This window comes from Pristiophorus japonicus, chromosome 3 (assembly GCF_044704955.1).
Source record: "Pristiophorus japonicus isolate sPriJap1 chromosome 3, sPriJap1.hap1, whole genome shotgun sequence".
NCBI lineage: Eukaryota > Metazoa > Chordata > Chondrichthyes > Pristiophoridae > Pristiophorus > Pristiophorus japonicus.
In genome coordinates this window covers 318,923,195-318,935,590 of record NC_091979.1, presented here as the reverse complement: position 1 = coordinate 318,935,590, position 12,396 = coordinate 318,923,195, and the positions used below count along the sequence as shown (strand labels likewise).

The window sequence follows — 12,396 nt, the reverse complement described above, 5'->3', positions numbered from 1 at the left end:
GCTTAAAGATGTTTTTCAATGTCAATTGCACTCAAACTGTATATTCCAGCTGTTTCCAGACTTTGGAAGGCTCCAAGACAACTGCTCCACAGATTTGATCAGACCCTGAGACCCCCCCGCCCTCAGTGCAGTCACTTCCTGCCTCCGTGTTATTACACCCTGGGATAGTGTCAGCTGTGGCTCAGTGGGTGGCACACTCGTCTCTGAGTCAGAAGGTTGAGGGTTTAAGTCCCACTCCAGCACAAATCTAGGCTGACACTCCATTGCAGTCCTGACGGGGTACGGCACTGTCAGAGGTGCCGTCTTTCAAATGAGATGTTAACTCGAAACACCGTCTGCACTCTCAGGTGGGCGTAAAAGATCCCATGGTACTATTTCGAAGAAGAGCAGGGGAGTTAGCCCCGATGTCCTGGCCAATATTTATCCTTCAATCAACATAACAGAAACATTATCTGGTCATTATCTTATTGCTGTTTGTGGGAGCTTGCTGTGCGCAGATTGGCTGCTGTGTTTCCCACATTACAACAGTGACTACACTCCAAAAGTACTTCATTGGCTGTAAAACAATTTGAGACGTCCGGTGGTTGTGAAAGGTGCTATATTAATGCAAATCTTTCTTGCTTTTGGAATCTCTACCCTAGTGCCACCAAATCCCAAGCCCCCCCACCCACCCTTCCCCATTTGTGATGCACCACTAACTCCCTCCAATTCTCCCAGACCTCTCCCTCAAAGTTTACAGTTTTCAGGGAAAACTCCAAAGTTGTGGAATTTAATTCCTGAAAATCCATGGGTAGAGAGCAGGCCATCCTAGACTGGGTCTTGTGTAACGGGAGAGGATTAATTATCAATCTGGTCATGCGTGGCCCTTTGGGGAAGAGTGACCATAATAAGGTAGAATTCTTCATTAAGATGGAGAGTGACACAATTAATTCAGAGACTAGGGTCCTGAACTTAAGGAAAGGTAACTTCGATGGTATGAGACATGAATTGGCTAGGATAGACTGGTGAATGATACTTAAAGGGCTGACGGTGGATAGGCAATGGCAGACATTTAAAGATCACATGTATGAATGACAACAATTGTACATCCCTGTCTGGCGTAAAAATAAAACAGGAAAGGTGGCTCAACCGTGGCTAACAAGGGAAATTAGGGATAGTGTTGAATCTAAGGAAGAGGCATATAAATTGGCCAGAAAAAGCAGCAAACCTGAGGACTGGGAGAAATTTAGAATTCAGCAGAGGAGGACTAAGGGTTTAATTAGGCGGGGGGAAATCGAGTATGAGAGTAAGCTTGCAGGGAACATAAAAACTGACTATAAAAGCTTCTATAGATATGTGAAGAGAAAAAGATTAGTGAAGACTAATGTAGGTTCCTTGCAGTCAGAATCAGGTGAATTCATAATGGGGAACAGGAAATGGCAGACCAATTGAACAAATGATTTGGTTCTGTCTTCACTAAGGAAAACACGAATAACCTCCCGAAAATACTATGGGACTGAGGGTCTAGTGAGAAGGAGGAACTGAGGGAAATCCTCATTAGTCAGGAAATGGTCTTTGGGAAACTGATGGGACTGAAGGCCGATAAATCACCAGGGCCTGATAGCCTGCATCCCAGAGTACTTAAGGAAGTGGCCCTGCGGCACCCCACTAGTCACTGCCTGCCATTCTGAAAAGGACCCGTTTATCCCGACTCTCTGCTTCCTGTCTGGCAACCAGTTCTCTATCCACGTCAGTACATTACCCCCAATACCATGCACTTTGATTTTGCACACCAATCTCTTGTGTGGGACCTAGTCAAAAGCCTTTTGAAAGTCCAAATACACCACATCCACTGGTTCTCCCTTGTCCACTCTGCTAGTTACATCCTCAAAAAATTCCAGAAGATTCGTCAAGATGGTATCTGTCAGCAATGGGGGCATATTGTCCCTTGAGGTCTGGAGAAACGAGTAAAGCTGTAGGATATGCCCTCGCTGAAAGGGCTTTGGATGGGGTTAGGTACCACTGGGTGAGGATTTGGTCACACTGGTGTGAGGATCCTAAGGTGTGATCGCACTAATCGCAATAAAGTGCCTTAGCATTTGTCCCATGATGCATAGAGATTTATGCTGTGTTTTATTAATGTTTTTACATTTATACAGAGTGCAAAAGCAGGCTAGGGCTACAGCCAAAGTGCATCATTTTCATTATGTTTGTCTTTTCATTCTCTTTAGCACCTGTTGGAAGTATTATTAGCAATCGGTATTCCACTAGAGTGGCAGTGATTGTTGGAGGAGTGTTAGCTTCTGCTGGCCTCATTCTCAGCTCATTTGCTACTTGCCTGGAGTACCTGTATCTATCACTGGGAGTCCTGACTGGTAAGAATTATAACTACTCTATAAATCAGGTTAACTGCCATAAAGCTTAGATTGGAGAAGGTGGGGAAATCAAAGAGAGACAGGGAGAAAAATACTTATAAAGTTGATGAGCTAAAGAGATAGCTTCCTGCCTTGCTCCATGAGGTGAAATTGTGAGTGGAATTCTTCAGTCCCAACTAGAGTACAGATTAAAATATTGTTGTTGGGCCTTTCTGGTGTCAAGTGCTGTCAAATTAAATACATTTGCTAATCTTTCATTGTTAAATTAATGTAATGATTGGTTAGAAAACATGCATTAAAAGTCCTAAAAAATATTAATAAATATTAAAAAATGGACATCGAAGATCAGTTGATGGTCGAGGCAAAGGCAGGAGGGAGGAATAGGGCAAAGGGATTTACCTTGGATGCCCAAGCTGCCTTGGTGCATGAAGTGGAGCCACGTTGTCACCAATTGAGCCGGGGTGGTTGTGGAAAACCCAGCCTGCCCGTATATCAGCAAATATGGGCAGAGACTGCCAAGGCGGTGTCATCGGTTGCCCAGGTCCGTCGCAGGACAGTCCGGCGCTGCAAGGGCTGAAACGACCTTGTTTCTGCCGCAAGAGTAATTCATAAATTAAATAACTTTCATAACTTTAATCATGCACTGACTCATTACTTAAAATGTAAAACTGCCACATTGTGATTTTGTTATTCTTGGTAAACTTGCTGTTACACGTCATTACTATCAATGATGTTATATTGTTCTCCTGTAATTAATAAGATGTGCTCATCATGCATCACTTGCATGCTAACGGTGCATTAACCGGACAATGTTGAAAGGCATTGAGGATGGGACCTAAGTACATCGGCAATTATCTTATCATCCTAGGCAGTCCAGTGAAATCGAGGAAGACTTGCTTCCACTCTAAAAGTGAGTTCTCAGGTGACTATACAGTCCGATACAGGAATTACAGTCTCTGTCACAGGTGGGACAGACAGTGGTTGAAGGAAAGGGTGGGTGGGGAGGCTGCTTTGCCGCACGCTCCTTCCTCTGTCTGCGCTTGTTTTCTGCACGCTCTCGGCGACGAGACTCGAGGTGCTCAGCACCCTCCCGGATGCTCTTCCTCCACTTAGAGCGGTCTTTGGCCAGGGATTCCCAGATGTCGGTGGGGATGTTGCACTTTATCAAGGAGGCTTTGAGGGTGTCCTTGAAAGTTTTCCTCTGCCCACTTGGGACTCGCTTGCCTTGTAGGAGTTCCAAGTAGAGTGCTTGCTTTGGGAGTCTTGTGTCGGGCATGCGGACAATGTGGCCCGCCCAACGGAGCTGGTTGAGTGTGGTCAGTGCTTCAATGCTGGGGATGTTGACCTGGTCGAGAACGCTAACGTTGGTGCGTCTGTCCTCCCAGGGGATTTGCACGATCATGCGGAGACATCATTGGTGGTATTTCTTCAGTAACTTGAGGTGTCTACTGTACATGGTCCACATCTCTGAGCCATACAGGAGGGCAGGTATCACTACAGCCCTGTAGACCTTAAGCTTGGTGCCAGATTTGAGGGCCTGATCCTCGAACACACTCTTCCTCAGGCGACCGAAGGCTGCGCTGGCGCACTGGAGGCAGTGTTGGACCTCGTTGTCGATATCTGCCCTTGCTGATAGTAGGCTCCTGAGATATGGAAAGTGATCCACGTTGTCCAGGGCCGCGCCGTGGATTTTGATGACTGGGGGGCAGTGCAGTGTGGCGGGGTCAGGTTGTCTTATGGATGTTTAGTGCAAGGCCTATGCTTTCGTAAGCCTCAGTGAAGATGTTGACGATGGCTTTGAGTTCAGCCTCTGAATGTGCACAGACGCAAATGTCGTCCACGTAATGTAGCTCGACGACAGAGGATGGGCCGGTCTTGGATCTAGCCTGGAGGTGACGAAGGTTGATCAGGTTCCCACTGGTTCTATAGTTTAGTTCCACTCCAGTGGAGAGCTTGTTGAGCGTGAGATGGAGCATTGCAGCGAGGAAGATCGAGAAGAGGGTTGGCGCGATGACACAGCCCTGCTTGACCCCGGTCCAGACATGGATTCGGTCTGTGGTGGATCCGTTGGTCAGGATCACGGCTTGCATGTCATTGTGGAGCAGGCGGAGGATGGTGACGAACTTTTGGGGACAGCCGAAATAGGAGGACACTCCATTGTCCCTCGCGGTTAACAGTGTCAAATACCTTTGTGAGATCAAAGAAGGCCTTGTGTAAGGATTAGTGCTGTTCCCTGCATTTCTCTTGCACCATGAAGATCATGACCGTTGAACCCCGGAGCGGACGGAATTCGCGCTGTGTCTCCGTGAGGACTTCCTCAGACACAGGGAGAAGACGGTTGAGGAGGATTCCAGCAATGACTTTCCCAGTGACCAAAAACACGGAAATTCCTCTGTAGTTACTGCAGTCAGACTTGTCCCCTTTTTAAAGATGGTCACGATTACGGCATCTCTGAGATCTCCATGCATGCACTTCTCCTTCCAGATGAGAGAGATAAGGTCATGCATTCGAGCCAATAGTGCCTCTCCGCCATACTTTAGTGCCTCGGTGAGGATTCCATCCGCTCCCGTTGCCTTATTGTTCTTGAGCTGACGGATGGCCTTTTCTACCTCGTGCAGGGCTGGGTTTTTGCTGAGATGGTGGCGGGTAGCATGCTGTGGGATGGAGTCGAGGACACTCGTGTCAAAGGTAGAGTCTCGATTAAGGAGATCTTCGAAGTGCTCCTTCCAGCAGGCCCTGACTGCCTCGGTGTCCTTGCTAAATGTCTCCCCGTTCTTGGCCAGCAGTGGGGTGGGGCCTTGGGTGCTTGGGCCGTAGGTGGACTTGACTGCGGTGAAGAATCCTCGCACGTCATGGCTGTCGGCCAGCTGCCTAATCTCCTGTGCTTTCTCCACCCACCATCTATTCTTTAGGTCATGGGTTTTTTGGTGGACCTCGGCCTTCAGCCATCTGTAAAGCTGCTTTGCTGCTCCCGAGTTGGGTTGTTGCTTTAGGTTCAGAAATGCCATGTCCTTGGGCTTTATTAGCTTCTGGATCTCCTGGTCATTCTCATCATACCAGTCCTGGTGTTTCCTGGTTGAGTGACCGAGCGTCTCTTCACAGGCAGGGGTTATGGAGGCCTGGAGGCAGACCAAGCCCTGTGGGCACTCTGCGTCTCGGGGTCATCAAGGTTCGCCAAGTTGTCCGTGAGGCGCTGGCTGTATAGGGCTCTCTTAGCTGGGTCTTTGAGTGCCCCGGTGTTGATTTTTCTGTGGCATTGCTTCTGTTGCCGTCGTCGCTTTGGGGCCATATTAATGTTGATGATGGAACGGATTAGGGTGGTTCGTCCAGCAGTCGTTTGCCCCTGTCATGGCACGGGTGATGCACACGGCCTTGGGATCCCTCACTCGGACGATGACTTAGTCGAGCAGGTGCCAGTGTTTGGAGCGAGGATGTTGCCACGATGCCTTGTACTTGTCCCTCTGGCGGAACAAGGTGTTGGTGATGACGAGGTCGTGTTCTGGGCATTTTGTCAGGAGTAGGGTATCGCTGGACAACAGAAGCCCGGCAACGGATCAACTCCTGACCAGAAGCACAGATTGAAGGCAAGATCAAGAACTTACTGGCTGAAGGAACTGTTGACGGTCTCACAAAGCTTGTCCTTGTGAACGTCATTTATTTTAAAGGAAACTGGGACAAGAAATTTAAAGAAGAACATACACGATATGGACAATTCTGAATAAAGCAGGTTTTCCCTACCTCCCTCCTCTGCCAATCACGCCTCCCCAGAGGTCTTTGTCTTTATCGAACCTTATGCCATGCTATTGTCATCTTTTCAGAAAAAAAATCGCTTTCAATAGAGGTGAGCATCGGCGCACCGGAGGAGGTCCTCCAGAGCTGGGAGAGCTCACAGATCTGGAAGAGCGGGCCTCAGCCCTCACGTGCACATGATCGCTCGGCCACGCGTGTAGGTGCAGATAAGGTGTTGGTACCACGTAAGTCACACACAATCCCCGGGCCGTGCAGTGTTCATGTAATATAGTCATGTGACCATAATTGTATAAATGATGCCAAGTGATGTAATGTAATGCTGGGACCATCATGAACTCTTAGTGCAATGCAATGCAGTCTCTGTAAATTCTGTTCATGTTCATTGCATGTGGCATCGCTCGGTGATATATAATGCAGTAATGTTGCTCCTCTACATATGTCTGCGCAATGTGAGAGTTAAAATGTCAGCTTGTCCCTTCCTCCCTTCCCCTTCAGCTTACCTCTTCTGTTATGTTTTCTAGCTGACCTGGAGCATCAGCAGGCAGTGCCGAATTGACCAGAGAGGACACCTGAGAGGAGAAGGATGATGATGATGATGAAACCCTCCGGCTTTCTGACCCCCCCCCACCCCAGGATGGTACCGTTGGATGTAGAAGAAGGGGGTGCAGAAACTGAAGGGTCCGTAATACCTGCAGCCACCTCTTCCTCAGCCGAAACCACATGTCATGGATTGGGCTCCGAGGAAGTGGCCAGACCAAGCGGTATGCACACCGAGTGTTGAGCCCCCGTGCCGAATCCGCGGAGGCTGATTTGGGCAGGGGAGGTGCGCTCGAAGGCATGGTTGTGTTGTCGAGGTGGAGCGTTAACATTGGTCGAGAGCTCCTCCAGGCAATTGTTGGACTAGCCGGAAACGTCGCAGTGTAATCAACGTGCCAATTGGAGGACACGCTGGTGCTGATTGCGGTGATACAGCGAACTGCCGATCCTGTTGATGCTATGCGGCAGACGCTGCAATCGGTCCACGACACTGAATCCCACGGTGTCGTTCCACCACTGCCGACAGCACATGGGCGTCAGGAGCATGGCAATACGTCTGAGCCTCCCTCTTCTCCAGATTCCCCACACGTGGCACTGCCACCGTCACCCCCCCCCGGCCCACAGCAGCATCGCTCGAGGCACCCTGCTGCACAACGCACAGGGCCCAACTCGGGCAGGGGCAGAGGTAGGGGTGATGCCAGAAAACAGTTGAGGGTGCGATGGAGTGGGGGAGGGAGTGCGGGGAGAGAGGTGGTGGGAATGGTGGTCACAGGTAGATTTATTGGCAGGTTGTGGGGCAGACATTGTTTGTTCAAAAAATGTTAACTTTTAATGAAACATTGTTTACTGTTTGGAGGGGCATTGTGGGTTTAATGTTTAACGTTTAATGGTTAATTTTTTCGATCTTGATGCTTTGTTTACATTTTGTTACAAATTTACTTTAAAAAGATTTATTTATTAATTTATTTCACAAAAAACATTTTTCATAACTGATAGCATTTTATTGAACTTAACAATTATTGTGCAGTGCCTCGCTCACTTTCACAAAATGAGAGGTTAACAATCAATAAAAGGGTTGCAAACAATGGCTGGGCAAGGTTTAAACTTAACTCTCAACGTTCAAGCAAAGCGTTCATTTATGAGCTCCTGACGTAACAGTTTTGCTGCTGCGTAACTACCACGGGGCTTCTCCTGCGGTGCAGGGGTGGAAGGTGTCATGGGCTCATCGGCAGACTCCTCCTCAACCTCCTCCTCTTCCGCTTTGTCCTCTGCCTCATCCCCTCTGTCCTGAGGTGGTCCTGCAGTCCCCTGTGGCAATTCCTGTCTCTTTCTGATCGCCAAGTTGCACACCATGCAGCACACCACAATGAGCTCCGCGACGTGCTCAGGATGATACTGTAGGCTGCCTCCAGAGTGGTCCAGGCATCGAAAGCGCTACTTCCAATTGTCTTGTCGGCAATATTGCATGTGGCTGTTACTGGATCTGTCTGAGGCTTACAGAGGGGCGTCAAGAGCCAGGTGGTGAGGCCGTATCCATTGGCACCAAGCATCCAGTATTGACCTTGTGGCTGACTTTTATAGAGGTCGGAGTCAGTGCTCTCATGCAAGATGTGCGCATCATGAATGCTCCCTGGAAAATTCGCGTTTACCACCATGATTATTTGCTTGTGGTTGACGGAGCTGCACGTTCAGGGAGTGGAATACCTTTTGGTTTCGAAACACCTCTGCGTCCTCTAAAGGTGCTCGCAGGTTAATGTGCGTACAGTCTATTGCACCCTGGACCTTGGGGAAGTTTGGTATTCTCCAGAACCCCAAAGCACTCTCACTCTGTGCCTCCCTGCTCATTGGGAAGTTTATAAACTCCATCCTGCGTGCGTAAAGCGCTTCTGTCACCTGTCTAATGCAGCAATGTGTGGCGTGCTGAGAGATGCTGCAAATGTCGCCAGCTGAGGCCTGAAAGGAGCCTGATGCATAGAATGAAAGTGCCACAGTCACCTTAACCTCAACGGGCAGTGCGGTCCTGATGGTGCTGGTAGGCTGTAGGTCTCCCTTAATTCGCTGGCATATCTACTTTCGGAAGCGCAGCCTTCTAACGCACATTTTATTGGACAGGTCCAGGTATGATCGCTTATCTCTGTAAATGCGTTGGGTGTAAGGTCTCCTCCTCCTCGGCAGTCTGCCACCTCTTTGGGCACATAATGCTCTTCTTCCAGCTCTGTTCTGCAGCATGTGAATAGTTAGCAATATTGGCTTAGAAATTGCAGGCCCCATTCCTTTAAAAGTCTTCTAAACTATCAAAAATTATTACATTTTCCTTAAACAACCAAAAAATTTATCTAGATAGACTACTTTACCCTCAGATTATGAGCATTGATTTCAAACACCCTTAAAATCCACTCATAAATGATTTTAATGCTCCCTCCAACTTAAAGTAGCATATTTTTCAAGTTCATCCGTTTTAAAACATGGCATCCATACCGCCGGGTTAAGGTCAGGTAAGTGCAGCTTTTTCAGGGCGGTACATTATGCTGGCGGTAATTTGTGCGAATTGCCGAATTTGGTGCCCGGCGGTAATATGGCCGGTATTTGGGCAATGCACATTGAAGTGCATGGAAAATCACCCAAATTACCGCCGGCGGTAATAGGCTGCCGAAATTACAGCAGGCAGTATAAGGGGAGTGAGTGGGCGCTAGTTTCCACTTGAAGAAATTAATGGGCAGTAATGGCTTCCAAAGCACTAAATGGGCAGAATGTTGCCGAAAGTCTAGCCCATAGAATCATATAGCACAGAAGGAGGCCATTCGGCCCATCGTGCCTGTGCTGGCTCCTTGAAAGAGCTATCCAATTAGTCGTACTCCCTTGCTCTTTTACCATTGCCTTGCAAATTTTTCCTTTTGAAGTATGTATCTAATTCCCTTTTGAAAATTACTATTAAATCTGCTTCCACCAGCCTTTCAGGCAATGCAATCCAGATCATAACAACTTTAAAAATGTTCTCCGTCTCCACTCTGCTGGGGACAGATTTCTCTGGTTGATGACTCTCCCACCAGTGGAAACAGTTTCTGCTTATCTACTTTATCAAAACTCTTCATAATTTTGAATGCCGTTATTAAATCTCCCCCTTAGCCTTCTCTGATCTAAGGAGAACAATCCCGAGTCTCTCCACATAACTAAAGTCCATCATTATTTGAGTAAATTTCCTCTGCACCCTCTCCCAGGCCTTGACATTCTTCCTAAAGTGTGGTGCCCAGAGTAGGCCCCAGCTGAGGCCTAACCAGTGATTTAATAAAGATTTAGCATAACTTTCCTGCTGTTGTACTTTATGCCTCTATTTATAGAGCCAATGAACCCATCTGCTTCTTAACAGCCTTCTCAATATATCCTGCCACCTTTAAAGATACTCCAAAGGAATTTCCATCATCTAGATTGAGTTGTAGCAATCAAAAATCTTGCTAGGTGAAAAGTTAGTCAAACAAATACAACCAACAAAAATGCAGCAAAAAAAGGTCACTAATCTAGTTCTCAAAAGTTAAATTAACCAAAAATGCTCCTGTGCACAGTCCAGCAAATCTACCTTTTAAGAAGTCAAAAGCTGACAATGTGCCTGATCCTCATCAGCCATTTTATATGAATGAGCTGAGTCTGTATCGCAGCATCACCCGCAAAGAAATTGGGGAATTCTGCTGGCGCTCATTACTGGTTCATTAGCATTAATTATAATAATTAAATTTAGCTCTCGGCCAGTCGAGAGCACGTTCCGCGATGGTAAGTATAAAAAATGGCCCAATTATTAACTGACTGTTCAATGTGGTGCAGCTGTGGGTCCTGGTACAATTTGAGAGTGGGGAGGCAGGAAACTGGGTGAGGAATTGGTAGCACTGGTGTGAGAGAATAAATTATTTTAATTTATCTTTACGGTGGAAATCCTACCAATTTTTTTGTAAAATTAAGATAGTGATGCAAAGTTTTTTGGATAATATTTGCAACATGCCAGTATATTAGAGAGGGAGGTACAGAGGAAGATTGGTCAATGAGAGACTGTCACGAATGGCAAGTATGTGCCTCGCCCCTCCTTGGCTCAGTGTATTGGTACAGCAGGGTGATGTACTGTTGTGACAAGCTTAATCTGATAATTGCCTTCTACTGTTGTATTTCTGCCAAGTGAATGTTAAAAGTCTCTTGAGCTTTTTGTTTGTGAACCAGTAAAATAAAGGGGCATTTCCAAAGCAAACATAAAAGTGGAAAATTGCCAACTTTACTTGTGTTGTTGTGTCTGGGACTCTTTGTTCCGCTCCAGGTGAATACAGTAGCTGCATACTGCACATTGCAAGGCTGTGGCAAAGTACAGCACTGAACCCTCCACCGAAAACAGTTGCTTGTGTAAAGGACCACCAAATAGGAGCCTAACTACCCAATCTAATACACGAGTGTACATAGCGTGCGGTCCCATTAGTATTTTAAGCAGGTTTGTATGAATGCACTTGGCTGGTTACACATAATGTTAATTTAGTGGCAATGTGCCCTTGTGATAAATTGTTGAAGTGAAATTATTAGCCAGACACTTGAGTCCTTCCTGGTCCAGAAATTTAAGTAGCATAAATAGCCACTGTGACAACCCCCAGTGATTTTGCTGTCTGCACTGTTTAGAAACATGGAATGGGGAAAGATTACATGAGTTAGCTTTATATACCTGTCTCATATTAAGGTTTTTAATTTTGGCAAAATCTCGTTTTGTTTTTCTATCTTGCAGAAACCATCTTGAGGAAGTTTTGTCCTTGTATTCGCTCTGAATTTAGTAATGCTGTCACAATGCCATTGTACTGAAGGGCTGAAAGATCCTCCTGGCCCAGCACAATGGGCAGGAGCAGTGATTTGAGACACTACTTGTGGCATCAAGGCAGAAAGAGTAAAATAAGTTTTGCAGTGTCCTGAAGTGAGTTTTTTTTTTGTCCACCAGCTTTCAGAAGATCAGAGACGAGAGGCTGGATTTTACCAACCTCGGTGGGACCCGGCCTCGCTGCTGGTGGGCGACATCGGTGGCATTTCCCGGCCAATTGAAGGAAGTGGGTCTGGTGATGTCTTTTGATGACTTGTCATCAGCCGGTTTCCTTAAAGGGGCCATGCCCAAATTAATTTTGACAGTTGTGCTGTCAGTGTTCTACAGCCTTGAGGTGCTGCAATCACTGACAAACACTGCACAGAGGTGCCCGGCTGAACCCAGGCTCTCCCATGACTCCCTCCATATGCTTCTGGAGGGTCTCACAGCATGCAGGGAGATTCCCTTCCCTTCCAATAGATGGAAGAGACCTCTCCAGGAGATCAACTGGCTAAGCCACTCACAATGCAACAGCACTCTACAAACTGTGAGCAGACTCACCGGTGCATACATTATACTAACCTAGAAAAATGACAGGCAGGAAAAGACCAGCTGGTCCATCAAACCTGCTCCACACTCATGATGCCTGAAGCAACACTTCCTACCATCTGCATCACGCCCCCCTGCCCCCGCCAAACACGGCCATGAATTTTCATGGGAGAGGCAAAAGAAATCGGGAAAAAAACCCAGGGCCAATAAGGATCTCAGACAATCCAATCCAATACAGAAGATCACATTGACCATGTGTACATTAACTGGTACATCCACTTACTGTCTATATGATGCAAGCTCTGCCCCTGCAAAGAATTGGTCGAGCTCCCTCTTGTAGGCATGGAGAGTCAGCACCCAGCACACCAGCCGGTATCACAATCAGAGGCT

At 47.2% G+C, this 12,396-nt stretch overlaps 1 protein-coding gene across 1 annotated transcript in view; it reads left to right on the top strand.

Moving 5' to 3' along the window:
• Nucleotides 1-12,396, top strand: part of LOC139259605 (monocarboxylate transporter 12-like) — a 43,417-nt gene that overhangs the window by 20,595 nt on the left and 10,426 nt on the right. Inside the window, exon 3 of the mRNA XM_070875093.1 lies at nt 2,211-2,354. Coding sequence (XP_070731194.1) covers nt 2,211-2,354 — 144 coding nt within the window. The remainder of the gene's footprint in view (nt 1-2,210; nt 2,355-12,396) is intronic.